General features: G+C 52.6%; 1 protein-coding gene across 1 annotated transcript in view; it reads right to left on the bottom strand.

The window, feature by feature from the left end:
• Positions 1–15622, bottom strand: part of LOC147091056 (uncharacterized) — a 36681-nt gene extending 21059 nt beyond the window's left edge. Inside the window, exon 1 of the mRNA XM_085977511.1 lies at positions 15270–15622. Coding sequence (XP_085833637.1) covers positions 15270–15467 — 198 coding nt within the window. The 5' untranslated portion in view covers positions 15468–15622. The remainder of the gene's footprint in view (positions 1–15269) is intronic.
• Between the last annotated feature and the right edge of the window lie 3543 nt (positions 15623–19165).

Raw genomic sequence — 19165 nt, 5'->3', positions numbered from 1 at the left:
CCTTCGAACGGCCAATCAGAACATGAACAGACTCCTCGTTACCTGACTGAATGATACCTGACTCTCAGTCAAACGGTCATTTCCTCCCCAACTCCACCACTCCCCCTCACCGAATCCCCCACCAATAACATCCTGGGGTGTCACCATCGACCAGAAACTTAACTGGACCAGCCACATCAATACTGTGGCAACAAGAGCAGGTCAGAGGCTGGGTATTCTGTGGCGAGTGTCTCACCTCCTGACTCCCCAAAGCCTTTCCACCATCTACAAGGCACAAGTCAGGAGTGTGATGGAATACTCTCCACTTGCCTGGATGAGTGCAGCTCCAACAACACTCGAGAAGCTCGACACCATCCAGGACAAAGCAGCCCCGCTTGATCGGCACCCCATCCACCACCTTAAACATTCACTCCCTCCACCACCGGCGCACCGTGGCTGCAGTGTGCACCATCTACAAGATGCACTGCAGCAACTCGCCAAGGCTTCTTCGGCAGCACCTCCCCAAACCCGCGACCTCTTCCACCTAGAAGGACAAGGGCAGCAGGCGCATGGGAACACAACCAAGCTCCCCTCCAAGCCACACATCATCCTGGCTTAGAATTATATCGGCTGTTCCTTCATCGTCGCTGGGTCAAAATCCTAGAACTCCCTCCCTAACAGCACTGTGGGAGCACCTTCACCACACGGACTGCAGCGGTTCAAGAAGGTGGCTCACCACCACCTTCTCGAGGGCGATTAGGGATGGGCAGTAAATGCCGGCCTTGCCAGCGACGTCCACATCCCATAAACAAATAAATTAAAAAATCTCCAATATTATTACATAGAATGTACCGCACAGAAACAGGCCATTCAGCCAAACCTGTCCATGCTGGTGTTTCTGCTCCACACGAGCCTCCTCCCACCCCTCCTCATCTCACCCTATCAACATATCCTTCTATTCCTTTCCCCCTCATGTGTTTATCTAGCTTCCCCTCAAATGCATCTACGCTATTTGCCTCAACCTTGTGTGAGGGTGCCGGTCAGTTCCTTCAGTAACCCCTATGTAAAGTCTGTGGGTTGTGCAGTTAATAAATACACAGACTTCAGAAGTAACAAACAAACAGGTCTTTACTATGCGAAGGTCCGGGCGAATCTGCCCCAGCAATCATGCCACAACACTTATATACTGGTGTGGTCACTATCGGTATTACAGTATACAGAAGCCAAACAAATAGTGCCACCCGAAAGTAGTCCTCTTAAAGGTGAACGGTTACATTCAATAGTTCCCTTAAAGGTAGACGGGTACATACACTACAATCCTCCCTTTTTAGCTTATTACTTACTAAGTCCATGGTGAACATACATTCTAACATATATACAGGTTTATGTAAGACAGTTCATAGATTCAGTCTTTCCGGGGGTTTCCGGATTCTGTCAGGATAACGCCGCAGTGGTGTCGTCATTTCAGGCGGGCTAGGAGGTGCTTCTGGCAAGGTCGATTCGGCTTGAAAAGCCGTGTCAGGTTCAGCTGACTCCAGTATCACTAGGTCGGAAGTAGGTGTTCTGGGTATCTCAGTTTCAACATTACCCGGATAAGGTGGTGAAATCGGTTGCCCATTTGTGGTGGACCCTATGATTTGGTCAACATGGCGCCTTATTATATTGTCTCCAATGTCCACGGTGTACATCAATGGCCCCAGCCTTTTCCCAATAGTTCCAGGCTGCCATTTCTCAGTACGGTAGTCCCGGGCCAAAACTCGTTGACCGACCTGGAAAGATCTAGTGACCCTGTCGTTCATGCCCTGGAATTGCCGGTTCTCTACGTCTCTTCTGACGTTTGGTTTTAGTAAATCCAGCCGGCATCTTAGGCGTCTATTACAGAACATCATTGCGGGAGTTTGATTTGTGACCGCATGTGTCGCATTTCGGTATGCTAACAAAAAGCTATCCACCTTATGTTGCAGACCTATATTTTCATTACTCATGGCCTTTACGGCCTTCTTGAAGGTCTGGACAAACCTTTCAGCCAATCCATTGGAGGCGGGATGGTATGGGGCTGACGTGTAATGTTTAACCCCATTGCTCTTTAAGAATTTCTTGAATTCTTCGGACACAAATTGTGGTCCATTATCAGAACAGATCTGTTCCGGCAGGCCATTCCGAGCAAACATAGTCCTTAACACTGCGATGGTTTTTTCCGTCGTGGTGGTGGTCATCTTAATTACTTCCGACCACTTGGAGTGGGCATCCACCGCTATTAGAAACATCGAGTCCATAAATGGACCAGCAAAGTCGATGTGTACTCTTTGCCAAGGCGATGAGGGCCACTCCCATGGATGCAGAGGAGCCTGGGGTGGCGCGTTCTGAACCCTCTGACATCCTAGGCAGTTCTTCGTGATCTCCTCTATGTCTCCATCAATGCCTGGCCACCACACAAACGCTGTTGCTAGATTTTTCATCTTTACTCCCCCCAGATGTCCTTCGTGCAGCTCCTTTAGCACCTTCTTTTGGAGTTTGGGTGGAATCACCACTCTAGATCCACACATCAGGGTTCCTCGACACACAGACAGTTGTTCTTTCCTCTGTGCAAATGCTTGCAGTGTTGGGTCGCTCTGTGCTGGCCATCCCTCCACCGTTACATCATAGACTCGTGAAAGAGTCGGGTCATTCCTTGTCTCATTCTCAATCATTGAGTTTGTTATCGGTAGACACTCCACTATGGATGAGTGGAACAACTCTACTGGGTCCACTATACTCGCTTCTTCTACCATCGGCAATGGCAAGCGTGACAACCCATCAGCATTTCCATGCTGTTTAGACCTTTTGTACTCAATTTCGTATTGGTGTGCCCCAAGTAACACGGACCACCTTTGTAACCTTTGTGCTGTCATGGTGGAAACGGCCTTATTTGGGTTGAATATGGACACCAACGGCTGGTGGTGTCAACAATGTGAACTTTTTACATTGTAGGTAATGGTTGAATTTCTTCACGCCCCACACAAGACTGAGGGCCTCCCTATCTATTTGGGCGTAATTTCGCTCCGCGGGTGTCAATGATCGGGACGCGAAAGCCACTGGCCTTTCCGAGCCATGTGGTAGCCTGTGCGAGAGTACTGCCCCAATTCCGTACGGGGAAGCATCGCAAGCTAGACGAAGGGGTAATGCTGGGTTGAAATGAGCCAACACTTCTTCAGAGGTAATCAACTCCTTGCTCCTGTGAAAAGCCTTTTTGCATTCTTCACTCCACTTCCATGGTGTTTCTTTCCGCAACAGGTCATTCAGTGGATGCAGTACCGTGGATAAATTCGGCAGAAACTTGTGATAGTAATTAATCAACCCCAAGAATGATCTTAACTGAGATACGTTTCCTGGAGCGGGGGCCTTCACAACCGCTTCAATCTTTTCGGGTGACTTATGCAGTCCCTCTCGGTCAATGACATGACCGCAGTATGAGATCCGTTTTTGGAAGAACTCACACTTCTTGCGATTAACCCGAAGGCCATACTCCTTCAACCTGGTGAGTACCAGTTTCAAATTCGTGAGGTGTTCTTCCTCATCTTTTCCTGTGATTAAAATGTCATCTAAGTAGCGCTGCGTGCTTGGAATTCCTTGTAACACCTGTTCCATGGCCCTCTGCCAAATTGCTGGCGCCGAAGCTACCCCAAAGACCAGTCTATTGTAGCGATACAAGCCTCTGTGAGTGTTGATGGTGAGGTACTGGCGTGACTCTTCCTCGACCTCCATCTGTAGATATGCTTGAGCCAGATCTATTTTCGTGAAATGTTTCCCTCCAGCCAACGAAGCAAATATATCTTCAATCCGCGGAAGCGGGTATTGTACCGTGTGAAGCACCGGATTCACAGTAATCTTGAAATCTCCGCAGATACGGACCTTCCCCAGTCCCCCTGGCTTATTACTCGGTGAGGACTTCATGACGGGAACAATGGGCGTGGCCCACTCACTCCAGTCCACTTTTGACAGAACCCCTGATCGTTCAAGTTCTTCCAGTTCTGCCTCCACAGCTGGTCGTATTGCGTAAGGTACTGATCTGGCCTTAAAAAACTTTGGGCTTGCATTTTCTGCAATCTTAACCTTTGCTTTAATCCCTCGCAGTGTTCCCAGTCCCTGCTGGAATACCTCCTTAGCTTCGTCCAATATTCTGGACAACCGTTCAGGTTTGACATCCTCTTTTTCGGAATCCACCATCATGGTGTTTAGTGACTGCCAGTCCAATTTTATTTTTCGGATCCACTCCCGTCCCAGAAGTGGTGGTCCTCCCTCAGGCAATACATACAGGTCCAACCGGTGATGATCTTTATCCTTGTATCTCACCTTGACTTCTATCATGCCGATGGGGAATACCTTGTGCCCCGTGTATGTCTGTAGTACTAGTTCCGTATCCCGTAGTGGAATATGCTTGAAAAATTTCTTATAGTCATGCTTATTCATGACCGTCAACGCCGATCCGGTGTCCACTTCCATTTTTACTTGGACCTTTGCAATCTGTAGCGTTATCCAGATAGTTTGTCGGTCAGCTTCATTGCTCACGTTGTGAATTCTCAGACTGTCCAGTCCTTTGCATTTGGAGTGTGAGACCGACTTCTGTTCCCTCAGGCTCTTCTTAGTCACCTCTTGTACCTTCCCGTACCATTTTTGTGGTGACTTCTTATTGTTGTACGTTGCTCCTGGCCGGCATACCTTAGCTATGTGCCCGATCTTGCCACATTTCCTGCATTCTTGGTTTTTACCCCAGCATTGATTCTGGTCGTGTGTTGTCTTCCCACAACGGTAGCATTTTGTTGTGCTCGAAGTAATTTGGTCCACCCCTAGTGCCGCCGCCTTTAGCTGCATTTCCGCCGTTCCTTTCGCTGCGGCTTCATGCGATGCAGCTATGAGGACAGCCCTGGCCAGTGTGAGGTCATTTTCTTCCAGTAGTCGCTTCTGCGTTCCTTCTTTGGACAATCCGCATACGAACTTGTCCCGCAGTGCCTCTGTCAGATTCCCTCCAAACTGGCAGTATTTCGCTAGCCTACGCAGTTCGACCAAGTATTCCGCATTGCTTTCGTCTTTCCTCTGCGTTCTTGCGTAGAATTTGAATCGTTCAGCCAGCATCAACGGTGTGGGGTTCAAGTGATCCTTCAGCACTGCTACCATATCATCGAAAGTCTGATCTGCCGGTTTAGCTGGTGAGAGAAGATTCTTCAACACCCCGAATGTTTTCGCACCCATCATGTTAAGTAAGGTTAAAGCTTTTTCCTCCTTAGCTATTTTGTTAGCCTTACAATGTATCTCAATACGTTCTACGTACGTGGCCCAGTCTTCTATCTCCGAATTGAACTCGTTGATGTCCGCCCGCTTAGGCATCTTTCTTTCCTTGGGTACAACACAAGTATTTCTTCAAGTATTCTTATTTATTTGTTTATTTCTAAGATGGCGGTTTTCCCGCGAAAATGGCGGTTTCCCGCTCTTTCCTTCTCGCCCCGCCCACTTCAATCGTCTTCCCCGCCTAATGGCGGCTTCCCGCGTTTCTTCCCTGGTGGAAGGGGAATGCTTTCCCCACAGCGGACAGGTTCAGCCACTGGGCTGGCTTCCGCACAGCTCCACTTACTCGGCTCTGTCTTTTCCTCCCGCCCGCACGGCTCTACCGGCGCTGGGTACACCCCGTTAACGGAGGACAGTTCAGCCGCTGGACTGGCTCTCGCGCAGTCTCTCTCTCCGCACCCGGCTCTCACCCGCACGGTTCCCGTTCGCCTCCCCAGCCCTCTCGCAGACCGGTGTTTCCCTCCCCGGCTGCGGCTGGGTTTCTCTTCCCGCGCCTACTCGCAGGCTCAGCGCTTCGTGGCTGCGGTCGCTGCCTGGATTGTTCCCGCCGATCGCGGTCCGGCTGTCACCCGACGCCGTTGGACCCGACTTTTGGCCGGCACAGCTCCCCCTCGACCAAGGTCGAGTGCTCTGCCCTTATCCTCCGGATACTTCTACCCCTTCCCCTACTCACAGTCTCTTCGGCCGCCTTGTTTCTTGCTGGCCGGCTCACTCCGCACCGTGGCAGAAGGGTAGTCAGTGCCTGTTGCTGATACAGCTTTTGTTGTTAGTCTTCCTGCTTTCTGTTGTTGCAGCCTCTTGTTTTCTTTTGGTAGCACGACGAGGGCGGTTGTCTCTCTTCGACGCTCTTCGTTGCTTTTGGTAATCTTGCCGCAGGGTACGATCGGACTCGTCGCCACTGTTAAGTCTGTGGGTTGTGCAGTTAATAAATACACAGACTTCAGAAGTAACAAACAAACAGGTCTTTACTATTCGAAGGTCCGGGCGAAGCTGCCCCAGCAATCATGCCACAACACTTATATACTGGTGTGGTCACTATCGGTATTACAGTATACAGAAGCCAAACAAATAGTGCCACCCGAAAGTAGTCCTCTTAAAGGTGAACGGTTACATTCAATAGTTCCCTTAAAGGTAGACGGGTACATACACTACACCCTAGATGGCACCTTCACTGGTTGGTTTCCCTTTGTTAATTGTTACTTGTTTCGCCTGTTTATTACTTAACTGCCTTTCATCTGGTTTATTGGTTTCACCTGTTTTTGCTTGTATTTAAGTTCTGTGGTTTCTTCCCTCTGGGCTCAGTCCTGACAAAGGAGTTACTCTCGACAAGCCGGTTGCTTGTCTTGCGCTCCTATGTCTATAACTGTTTATCTGTGTTATGTTTTTGCTTGTATTTAAGTTCTGTGGTTCGTCCCTTTGTTCTCGGTCTTGATCAGGTGCTCAGTTTGGACAAGCTGGTTGCTCTGTGGTAGCTTGTCTTGAGCTCAATTTTGACAAACCGGTTGCCTCACGGTAGCTTGTCTTGAGTTCTTATCTCGACAAGCCGGTTGCCCTGGGGTAGCTTGCCTTGAGCTCAGTTTTGACAAGCCGGTTGCCTCACGGTAGCTTGTCTTGAGTTCCTATCTTGACAAGCTGTTGGCCTAGTGGTTGCTTGTCTTGAGCTCCTATGTTTGTAACTGTTTACCTGTGTGATTCTAGTAAAGTACTTTTATTTAAGACTGCATACCTGCTTCTTGCCTTGTCTGTCTGCACTTGGGTCCAGAACAAGCCTCGCCCTGACACCTTGGGCTAGCGAGTTCCACATTCTCACCACTCTCTGGGTAAAGAAGTTTCTCCTGAATTTCCTGTTGGATTTATTAGTGACTGTCTTATGTTTATGACCCCTAGTTCTGGTCTCCCCCACAAGTGGGATCACCTTCTCCACGTCTTACCCTGTCAAAGACATTTTTTTGAATGCTCCTTGCAGCAGTTTCCAGGAGATGAACCTTTCAGTTCCTAGAGGTTCCTGGTCAATCCTGGAAGGTTGGCAAGCTCCCTCTATCTCCTGACCCCACGCTCAGGGTTAGGAACAGGAGTCGGCCATTCAGCCCCTCGAGCCTGCTCCGCCATTCAATGAGATCATGGCTGATCTGTGACCTAGCTCCATCTATCAGCCTTTGGCCCATATCCCTTCATACCTTTGGTTAACAGAAATCTATTAATCTCAGATTTAAGATTAACAATTGATCTAGCCATTTGCAGAAGAGAGTACCAAACTTCTACTGTTCTTTGTGTAGAAGTGTTTCCTAACTTCACTCCTGAAAGGTCTGGCTCTAATTTTTAGACTGTGCCCCCTAGTCCTAGAATCCCTGATGTAAAAAGACTACGGAGCCCTTGGGTTGAGCATAAAACAAGGCTTTAATCAACTGCTTCACAACCATGAGATTCTAGTGACATCACTAGTTCCTGTTTACAGAAACATCCTGAACAAGCTGGGCCCACGCCCAAGTTTTTATACTCCTCGGACGGCGCCACCAGCTGGCCGCCCAGTGTTATTTCATGAGTCATTTCTCCATGAATGATAAGTTTCATGACAATCCCCAACCAGCGGAAATAGTTTCTCTCCCTCTCTACCCTATCCGCGCCCCTTAATATCTTGAAAACTTCGATCAGATCACCCCTGCACCTTCTATATTCCAGGGAACACAACCCTCGTTTGAAAGGGTTCAGTTTGAACGCGGTGCCTTCTGGCTGCACCTCAGACAAACGTCGCTTCACGACCAATATCCAGATGAAGGAGGTTTTATTCATTTAAAAATTGAAACTGAAATATCTTGGTGAATAACCCAGGGTGATTAATGGGACTTGTTTTGACTCCAATTACATCATAAACTGCAGGACCAATGGCCCATCAGTTTAATGCCAGCACTTTGATTTGTCACCTTAATGGCAGAATGCTCTAGCCAAAGGGGCATTGCTAGGGTGGCGGGGGGCGGTTTCCTTTCCTCCCCCGCCACCGCCCCCCCATGTCATGTTGCCAAATCTCCTGCCCTGCGGTCTCCAAGAATAGATCCATCTCCAGTTGACAAAAAATCCAGCTAGAAATATCATCGGGGGCTAAAAAAAAAAGATTTGTGCTTCTGTTTTTCTTTCCCCCCCCCCCACCCCTCCCCCCATTTTCTTCGAATGCTTATTAGTTGGAAAACTATCGGAGACGCAAGGACAAAGAGACCATTTAACTGAAAGTCAAGAATCACCCAATCAGGTAACCAAGAGTCTGCTTGCTTTCCGATTGGCCGTGAGAGGGGGCGGGGCGCTGCGAAGGTGACCAATAGGGGCGGGCGGAGGCAGGAGGTCACGTGATGAAGCCTCCAGGAATGGGTCCAATTGGAGTTGGCTACCCTTAACCACCAATGCGCCGCCCACTCGAAACTAACTATCTCCCTTGTTGCACAGATTCGCCTTTGAGGAGACCCAGCTCTCTGGTGCAGAGAGTAAACCAGACCCGACACCTTTCCCTCGGCACCATGGCAGACGGAATATAACGTGGATAAATGTGAAGTTATCCACTTTGGTAGAAAAAACAGAAAGGCAGAGTATTTCCTAAATGGTGAAAGATTGGGGAATGCAGATGCTCAAAGGGACCTGGGTGTCCTTGTACAGGAAACTTTGGTTTATCCGAGGCTAAATGTCCAGCAAGCTCGAGCCACCGGCAAAAATCAGGAGCCGTTTTGTTCGTTTTTTTTTCTTCTCGTGGCTTTTTTTTTTTCAACAGTCAGGCTCTGCAAAGTCTCTGTAGCTTAGCAACAGCTTCAGAGAGACGCTTCCAAGGTATGGGCCAACTGTTTAGAAGCTGTTGCTAAGCAACAGTGTTTGTTGTCAGATACGGAGATGAAAAGCTCCGTATGCTTCAACATTAACGCTGGTGTGTCCGGCAGTTTTGAGGGAACAGCAACAGCTCGGTCCTGTCGGTGCCGGATAGCACAGTTTCCTGTACATGAGTCACTGAAAGTGAATGTGCAGGTGCAGCAAGCCATTAGGAAGGCAAATGGTATGCTGGCCTTCATTACAAGAGGATTTGAGTACAGGAGTAAAGAAGTCTTACTCCAATTATATAGGGCCTTGGTGAGACCACACCTGGAGTACTGTGTACAATTTTGGTCTCCTTACCTAAGGAAGGATATACTTATCATAGAGGGAGTGCAATGATGGTTCATGAGATTGATTCCTGGGATGGCGGGACTGTCGTATGAGAAGAGATTGAGTAAACTAGGCCTGTATTCTCTTGAATTCAGAAGAATGAGAGGGGATCTCATTGAAGCATGCAAAATTATTACAGGGCTTGATAGGGTGGATGCTGGGAGAATGTTTCCCTTGGCTGGGGAGTCTAGAACCAGGGGACACAGCCTCAGGATAAAGGGTAGGCCATTCAGGACAGAGACAGGATGAGTAGCTAGTCCATCTGCTGGCTTTATTAGGCCAGAGCGAACTGAGTATGCTGATACCAAACCATGTGATAATATATTACACTGCTTTACCCCCTTAAAAAAAAAATGTACATGTTCCCCTCTCAAACACGACAAAAGCTAAGATCCCACCTTTCCCAGCGTTACATCTACCACATAACAAAGACTCCTGTTTTCTTTTCTTTCAAATGAACTTCAAATCAGTCTTCCTGATCTCCTTACAGAAGGTTTTTTTGTGTTGAACCAGTTTCCGGGATGTTTTGATTTGGTTCCGAACTCAAATGTGATCCTGTTTCTATCTCAGACTTGTTTGAACCCATGTGTTTCACTTCAATCCACTTTACGTGACTATCTGCAAGTACCAGGGACTAATCATTTGCTTCTCTCGCAGACGTCTACGTGTTCGCTCTGAAAAGGTCTACTTGGCCATGACCAGGGCTGTAGTGGAGTTTTGGGTGGTTTGTTTCTGCAATTTTGGCAAACGCTGCATTTGCTGACAAGTGATTCAAGATCACCGTCCAATCCAAACAACACTTCTTGCAATTATTACAGGGCTTGATAGGATGGATGCTGGAAGAATGTTTCCCTTGGCTGGGGAGTCTAGAACCAGGGGCCACAACCTCAGGATAAAGGGTAGGCCATTCAGGACTGAGATGAGAAGAAATTTCTTCACACAGTGGGTGGTGAATCTTTGGAATTCTCGACCCCAGAGTCATTGGGTATATTCAAAACAGAAGTCGATAGATTTCTGGCTAGTAAAGGCATCAAGGGATATGGCGATAAGGCCGGTGAATGGAGTTGAGGCAGAAGATCAGCCATGATCTCATTGAATGGCGGAGCAGGCTCGAAGGGCCGAATGGCCGACTCCTGCTCCTATTTCTTATGTTCTTACCAGCCGGGACCGTTGGCGTGACGATGTCATCGCGTCACCGCGCTCGGTAGAAGTGTGCACTGGTCACTCTGGCGGGACCACCTCGTCCCTTGAATACATCCTCTGCTGCCCCGTGTCCTAACTTGCCCCGAGTCCCGTCGCCCTCTGTTGCTCGCCGACCTACATCGTCTCCCGGTCCGGCAACGCCTCGATTTTCAAAGTTCTCATCCTTGGTTTCAAATTCCTCTATGGCCCTCGCCGCCCACCCCCCCCCCCTCCCTATCTCTGTAAACACCTCCAACCCTCCGAGATCTCTGCGCTCCTCCAAGTCTGAAGTCTTGAGCATCCCCCGATTTCCATCGCTCCACCATTGGCGTCCGTGCCTTCAGCCACCCGGGCCCCAAGCTCCGGAATTCCCTCCCTAAACCTCTCCGCCTCTCTCCTCCTTTAAGCCGCTCCTGTAAACCGACCTCTTTGACCCAGCATTTGGTCACCTGCCCCAATATCTCCGTACATGGCCCGGTGCCAGGTTTTGCCTGATTACACTCATGTGAAGAGCCTCAGGGACGTTCTGCTACGTCAAAGGCGCTGTATAAATGCTTATTATTGTTGTTGTTGTTGTTGTTTACATAGCCGAACACCTCAGTCTGAAGGGAATGTACCGCAGAGGTTGCCAACTCTCCTTTGGAGTATTCCAGGAGTTTTCGTGACCTCCTGCCTCCAACCACCCCGTCACCACCCTCCCGCCATTGGTCATCTGACTCAACAACTTTCACCCCCTCCCCAGCCCCCCCACCACCCCCCCCCCCGCCTTTCCACAGCCAATCGGACAACGAACAAGACTCTACGGTACGGTCAGTTAAACAGCCTTTTCTGTGAAACCCATCTGCAGATATTTGTGCAGCTATTAAATGTATTTTTTTTTTTAAAGCACCTTTGCTTTCTCTCCCGGGGTTATTTACTCGCCGCAGGAGTGTCAGCTTTACTTCCTGGAGATGCCCAGGGTAAATTCGGGACGGTTGGCAACCCTTAATGTGGCAGGGCTGAGGGGGAGATGAGGAGAATTCTCTTTACGCAGCGAGTTGTTGTGATCTGGAACGCGCTGCCTGAAAGGGCGGTGGAAGCAGATTCAATAGTAACTTTCAAAAGGGAATTGGATAATTCCATGAAGGGGGGGTGAACTTTTGCAGGGTGAAGGGAAACATTCCCTTTCAGTGTCGGTCTCCTGCGGTGTTGCCGTGGTTCACTGGGCAGCTCACTCTGAGTCAGAAGGTTGTGGGTTCGAGTCCCACTCCAGAGACTTGAGCACAAAAGTCCAGGCTGACACTCCCAGTGCAGTACTGAGGGAGCGCCGCACTGTCAGAGGCAGTACTGAGGGAGCGCCGCACTGTCGGAGGGGCAGTACTGAGGGAGCGCCGCACTGTCGGAGGGGCAGTACTGAGGGAGCGCCGCACTGTCGGAGGGGCAGTACTGAGGGAGCGCCGCACTGTCGGAGGGACAGTACTGAGGGAGCGCCGCACTGTCGGAGGGGCAGTACTGAGGGAGCGCCGCACTGTCGGAGGGACAGTACTGAGGGAGCGCCGCACTGTCGGAGGGGCAGTACTGAGGGAGCGCCGCACTGTCGGAGGGGCAGTACTGAGGGAGCGCCGCACTGTCGGAGGGGCAGTACTGAGGGAGCGCCGCACTGTCGGAGGGGCAGTACTGAGGGAGCGCCGCACTGTCGGAGGGGCAGTACTGAGGGAGCGCCGCACTGTCGGAGGGACAGTACTGAGGGAGCGCTGCACTGTCGGAGGGGCAGTACTGAGGAAGCGCCGCACTGTCGGAGGGGCAGTACTGAGGGAGCGCCGCACTGTCGGAGGGGCAGTACTGAGGGAGCGCTGCACTGTCGGAGGGGCAGTACTGAGGGAGCGCCGCACTGTCGGAGGGGCAGTACTGAGGGAGCACCGCACTGTCGGAGGGGCAGTACTGAGGGAGCACCGCACTGTCGGAGGGGCAGTACTGAGGGAGCGCTGCACTGTCGGAGGGGCAGTACTGAGGGAGCGCGGCACTTTCAGTGGGGCAGTACTGAGGGAGTGCTGCACTGTGGGAGGGGCAGTACTGAGGGAGCGCTGCACTGTCGGAGGGGCAGTACTGAGGGAGCGCCGCACTGTCGGAGGGGCAGTACTGAGGGAGCGCCGCACTGTCGGAGGGGCAGTACTGAGGGAGCGCCGCACTGTGGGAGGGGCAGTACTGAGGGAGCGCCGCACTGTCGGAGGGGCAGTACTGAGGGAGCGCAGCACTGTCGGAGGGGCAGTACTGAGGGAGCGCTGCACTGTCGGAGGGGCGGTGCTGAGGGAGCGCCGCACTGTCGGAGGGGCAGTACTGAGGGCGCGCAGCACTGTCGGAGGGGCAGTACTGAGGTAGAGCTGCACTGTCGGAGGGGCGGTGCTGAGGGAGCGCCGCACTGTCGGAGGGGTGGTACTGAGGGAGCGCCGCACTGTCGGAGAGGCAGTACTGAGGGAACGCCGCACTGTCGGAGGGGCAGTACTGAGGGAACGCTGCACTGTCGGAGGGGCAGTACTGAGGGAGTGCGGCACTGTCGGTGGGGCAGTACTGAGGGAGTGCCGCACTGTCGGAGGGGCAGTACTGAGGGAGTGCCGCACTGTCGGAGGGGCGGAGACACCAGGGTAAATTCTAGACGGTTGGCAACCCGTAATGTGGCAGGGCTGAGGTTGGACTGCCACCTCCGGCTGGACGGGAAGCGGGCAAGGGAGCGGGGGAGAGGTCACAGGTTGCCCTTGCGAAGTCCGCTTGGCTGCTGTTAAAGATTTCTCCAGAAGCAACGCGACGTAATCCTGTCCGCTTGGCGAGTAAGTGGTGGCCACATTCGAGAAATTTCCCGGCATCACACTTTTAACATAAAATGTAGAGCTCCAACACCTTGCAGAGTCTGACAGCACCGGAAGGAGGCCCATCGTTTCTGTGCTGGCTCATTGAAAGAGCTCTCTGATCACTCCACCCCACCCCCCGAACTTTGCTCATAGCCAATGTCCCCTCTAATTTCTTTTTTCAAACTCCCGTGCGTACATTGTGAAGCTGGCGGCACGGAAGCTTGAGAAACGGCCGTGTGACTTAAAGAAAGAAAGACTTACATTTATATAGCACCTTTCACAACCACCGGACGTCCCAAAGCGCTTTACAGCCAGTGAAGTACTTTTTTTGAAGTGCAGTCACTGTTGTAATGTGGGAAACGTGGCAGTCAATTTGCCACAGCAAGCTCCCACAAACAGCAATGTGATAATGACCCAGATCATCTGTTTTAGTGATGTTGGCCCCAGGACACCGGGGAGAACTCCCCTGCTCTTCTTCGAAATAGGATCTTTTACATCCAACTGAGAGAGCAGACGGGGCGTCGGTTTAATATCTCATCCGAAAGACGGCACCTCCGACAGTGCGGCGCTCCCTCAGTACTGCCCCTCCGACAGTGCGGCGCTCCCTCAGTACTGCCCCTCCGACAGTGCGGCGCTCCCTCAGTACTGCCCCTCCGACAGTGCGGCGCTCCCTCAGTACTGCCCCTGCGACAGTGCGGCGCTCCCTCAGTACTGCCCCTCTGACAGTGCGGCGCTCCCTCATTACTGCCCCTCCGACAGTGCGGCACTCCCTCATTACTGCCCCTCCGACAGTGCGGCACTCCCTCATTACTGCCCCTCCGACAGTGCGGCACTCCCTCATTACTGCCCCTCCGACAGTGCGGCGCTCCCTCAGTACTGCCCCTCCGACAGTGCGGCGCTCCCTCATTACTGACCCTCCGACAGTGCGGCGCTTCCTCAGTACCGCCCCTCCGACAGTGCGGCGCTCCCTCATTACTGCCCCTCCGACAGTGCGGCGCTCCCTCAGTACTGCCCCTCCGACAGTGCGGCGCTCCCTCAGCACTGCCCCTCTGACAGTGCGGCGCTCCCTCAGTACTGCCCCTCTGACAGTGCGGCGCTCCCTCAGTACTGCCCCTCCGACAGTGCAGCGCTCCCTCAGTACTGCCCCTCTGACAGTGCGGCGCTCCCTCAGTACTGACCCTCCGACAGTGCGGCGCTCCCTCAGTACTGCCTCTGACAGTGCGGCGCTCCCTCAGTACTGCACTGGGAGTGTCAGCCTGGACTTTTGTGCTCAAGTCTCTGGAGTGGGACTCGAACCCACAACCTTCTGACTCTGAGTGAGCTGCCCAGTGAACCATGGCGACACCGCAGGGGACAGACACGTAAAGGGAATGTTTCCCTTCACCCTGCAAAAGTTCATCCCCCCCTTCATGGAATTATCCAACTCCCTTTTGAAAGTTACTATTGAATCTGCTTCCACCGCCCTTTCAGGCAGCCCATTCCAGATCACAACGACTCACTGTGTTAAAAAGAATTCTCCTCATCTCCCCACCCCTTCTATAACAAGCCAGCGATATATTTAACCCCAAGCAGTGACTGCACTGCAATATCGAGATTCCAGCATCTGACAGCTTTTAGTGGCAACTTGAAAAAGCACATTTAAAATTGCACTAATGACTGAGACTCAGAGACAGTCAGCTCCCAATGGGTTTTTCTCCGTGGGGTTTCTGCACGGGGGGGGACGGCGCGGGATTTTTTTTTGCGGAGCGCCGCCGGACGACAGTCGCGAACTCACATCCTGACCTGCAGTGACCCGCTCTTGTCCTCCCTCGCGCCCTGGGCGCCGCACTCCTCCCTCAGGCCCTCCAGCTCCCGCCGGAGCCTCGCCATCTCCGCCGACTGCCGGACCTGCCCCGCCAGGCACAGCAAGATCCCGGCCAGAGCCGCCAGCCCCAGGGATACCGGCGACACTGCCTGCTTCTCTCCTCTGTAGCCAGCCATGTCTAACCAGGAAAAAAAAAATTGCAAAGGGCAAGACTGCTCTGGAAATTGGCACTTGGCCTGAAGTGGGAGGAGATACGTAACTGGGCCAGGCAGCACTTGAATAGGCAGGGTGTCTGTACAGCCAAGCAACACCCAGTCACTGTAGACTCTTAAAGGTAATGCTAGTCAGCTTTGGATTTGATTCTGACGTTGCTATTGTAGCCACGGTGGCTCAAAGGGAACATACATTACAGGATTGCATATAGTCAAGCCCATGGGATTACTCGGACCGTGGCAGCGTGGTTACTAAATAGGCTGAGTGACAAGAAGGCAGAGAGTAGTGGGTGACCGGTTGCTTTTCAGACGGGAGGGAAGCATACAGTGGTGGTCCCAGGGGTTCGGTGTTGGGAGCTCTGCTTTTTTTGATGTACAAATGTAAGAAGTCACACAACACCAGGTTATAGTCCAACAGCTTTATTTGAAATCACAAGTGACTTCACCTGACGAAGGAGCAGCGCTCCGAAAGCTTGTGATTTCAAATAAAGCTGTTGGACCATAACCTGGTGTTGTGTGACTTCTTACATTTGTCCACCCCAGTCCAACTCCGGCATCTCCACACCATGGCTTTTTGATGTATGTTAATGACCCGTGCTTCTTCAAAATAGTGGTCATGGGATCTTTTACGTCCACCTGAGAGAGCAGACGGGGCCTCGGTTTAATGTCTCATCCGAAAGACGGCACCTCCGACAGTGCGGCGCTCCCTCAGTACTGCCCCTCCGACAGTGCGGCGCTCCCTCAGTACTGCCCCTCCGACAGTGCGGCGCTCCCTCAGTACTGCCCCTCCGACAGTGCGGCGCTGCCTCAGTACTGCCCCTCTGACAGTGCGGCGCTCCCTCAGTACTGCCCCTCTGACAGTGCGGTGCTCCCTCAGTACTGCCCCTCCGACAGTGCGGCGCTCCCTCAGTACTGCCCCTCCGACAGTGCGGCGCTCCCTCAGTACTGCCCCTCCGACAGTGCGGTGCTCCCTCAGTACTGCCCCTCTGACAGTGCGGCGCTCCCTCAGTACTGCCCTTCCGACAGTGCTGTGCTCCCTCAGTACTACCCCTCCGACAGTGCGGCGCTCCCTCAGTACTGCCCCTCCGACAGTGCGGCGCTCCCTCAGTACTGCCCCTCCGACAGTGCGGCGCTCCCTCAGTTCTGCCCCTCCGACAGTGCCGTGCTCCCTCAGTACTGACCCTCCGACAGTGCGGCGCACCCTCAGTACTACCCCTCTGACAGTGCGGCGCTCCCTCAGTACTGCCCCTCCGACAGTGCGGCGCTCCCTCAGTACTGCCCCTCAGACAGTGCTGCGCTCCCTCAGTACTGACCCTCCAACAGTGCGGCGCACCCTCGGTACTACCCCTCCGACAGTGCGGCGCTCCCTCAGTACTGCCCCTCCGACAGTGCGGCGCTCCCTCAGTACTGCCCCTCCGACAGTGCGGCGTTCCCTCAGTACTGCCCCTCCGACAGTGCGGCGCTCCCTCAGCACTGCCCCTCCGACAGTGCGGCGCTCCCTCACAACTGCCCCTCTGACAGTGTGGCGCTCCCTCCCAACTGCCCCTCTGACAGTGCGGCGCTCCCTCAGTACTGCCCCTCCCACAGTGCGGCGCTCCCTCAGTGGGTCGCACTCTCGCCTCTGGTCATGTGTTCGACTCCCGCTCCGGAGACTTGAGCACATCAAATCGAGGCTGACACTCCCAGTGCAGTGCTGAGGGAGTGCCGCACTATCGGAGGGGCAGTACTGAGGGAGCGCCGCACTGTCGGAGGGGCGGTACTGAGGGAGCGCTGCACTGTCGGAGGAGCAATACTGAGGGAGCGCAGCACTGTTGGAGGGGCAGTACTGAGGGAGCGCCGCACTGTCGGAGGGGCAGTACTGAGGGAGCGCCACACTGTTGGAGGGGCAGTACTGAGGGAGCGCCGCACTGTCGGAGGGGCAGTACTGAGGGAGCGCCGCACTGTCGGAGGGACAGTACTGAGGGAGTGCCGCACTGTCGGAGTGGCAGTACTGAGGGAGCGCCGCACTGTCGGAGGGGCAGTACTGAGGGAGCGCCGCACTGTCAGAGGGGCAGTACTGAGGGAGCGCTGCACTGTTGGAGGTGACGTCTTTCGGTTGAGACATTAAACCGAGGCCCCCGTCTGCCCTCTCGGGTGGACGTAAAGATCCCATGACCACTATTTTGAAGAAGAGCAGGGGAGGACTTCTCCCCGGTGTCCTGGGGCCAATATCTATCCCTCAACCAACATCACTAAAAAAAAAACAGATATTCTGGTCAGTATCACATTGCAGTTTGTGGGAGCTTGCTGTGCGCAAATTGGCTGCTGCGTTTCCTACATTACAACAGTGACCAGACTTCAAGAAGTACTTCAATGGCCCAGACATTCGGGTCGGGGTCTTCCCGCGGGTGTAAGCCCCCGACCTGCACTTACCTAGCGCGCTGGCCGTTGAGCTGTGGGCCCGCGTGGGATTCCGATCCTGGGCCTCCTCCAGCTGCTGGCACGCAGTGCTTGCGTATCCCAGGGGCGCAGTTAGTTCGAAGCGTCCCCTGGGATCACGTGGGCCATGGAGAGCCAATGGTAGCAGGGAATGCTTCATTCATAAGTTTGACAGGAAGAGCTGTCAAACCTATAAATACTATAAGCCCCAAAACATCACTAAAACTTCAAATACATTTAAAAAAAACATCACATTTTTAAAATAACTATAAATTATATAAAATAACTATTTTAAACAATAATTTAAATTTTTGAAAAAATTAATTACATTTTCTAACGAGGCTAAAAATAAACTTACCTTTCTTTAAAGTATTTAAAAATAATAAACCTGTGGAAAAAATGTTTTAATTTTAATTAATTCACCACTTACCTTGTAAAAAGCAGGCCTTGTATTGGCGGTGCGCAAAGTTTAGTGCCAGGCGCACTTTCTCGCCACCTCGAGCGATATTGGGTTGCAGCGCCCCTGAAGGTGATTGCGGCGCTAAATCAGACGCTGCACGTTAGTCTTAAGGCGCTAACCCGGCGGCGCGATGCAATTTCTCCGCGGGCGGGCACAGCACAGGTGCCGTCAATTATCGATTTCACCCAGGCATGCTGGCGCCTGCCAGCTCTTAAAGGGGCGGATCGATTATCATCTGCAGCCACACTCTGTGCCTTGTAGGCCTCAAAATCGGCGGCAACCTACCTGTGACGGGCAAAACTTCAACCACATGGAGAGGGCCAGGGAGAGGGCGCAGCGCTTCAGCGAGGGGGTATTGGATGCTCTGGTTGACGCGGTGAAGCGCCGGTGATCTGTGCTGTACCCGGAGAATGGCAGGAGGCCTCAACAAACCGAATACCGCAGAGCTTGGAGGGAGGTTTCCCAAAGAGTCACCTCCAGCAGCATGGTTCCGAGGACTTCTGTGCAATGCAGGAAGAAGTTCAACGACCTCACTCGGGTCGTCAGGGTGAGTGCCTTTTTCAGAATCATCTTCATCCCTGCATGTCCACCTCACTTTATGGCCAGAGGGCCTGCAAAGCCCCAATGGCCAGCTGTCATCCAGAACCCATGGCCCTTTCTGGAAACACACACGCACATTCAGCTCAGTGCATAATGTAAGGGCTATTCGACCATGGGAGGCATGTGATACCAAATCAGGGCAGCATGTTTCATCACACCCCGTCCTTTCTCTTGCAGGCCAAGC

This window comes from Somniosus microcephalus, unplaced genomic scaffold, assembly GCF_052327205.1.
Source record: "Somniosus microcephalus isolate GS21.2 unplaced genomic scaffold, FLI_Smic_1.0 unresolved_chr4, whole genome shotgun sequence".
Lineage (NCBI taxonomy): Eukaryota > Metazoa > Chordata > Chondrichthyes > Squaliformes > Somniosidae > Somniosus > Somniosus microcephalus.
Note: the sequence above shows the minus strand (reverse complement) of the source record. Positions and strands in the feature narration are given on the sequence as shown.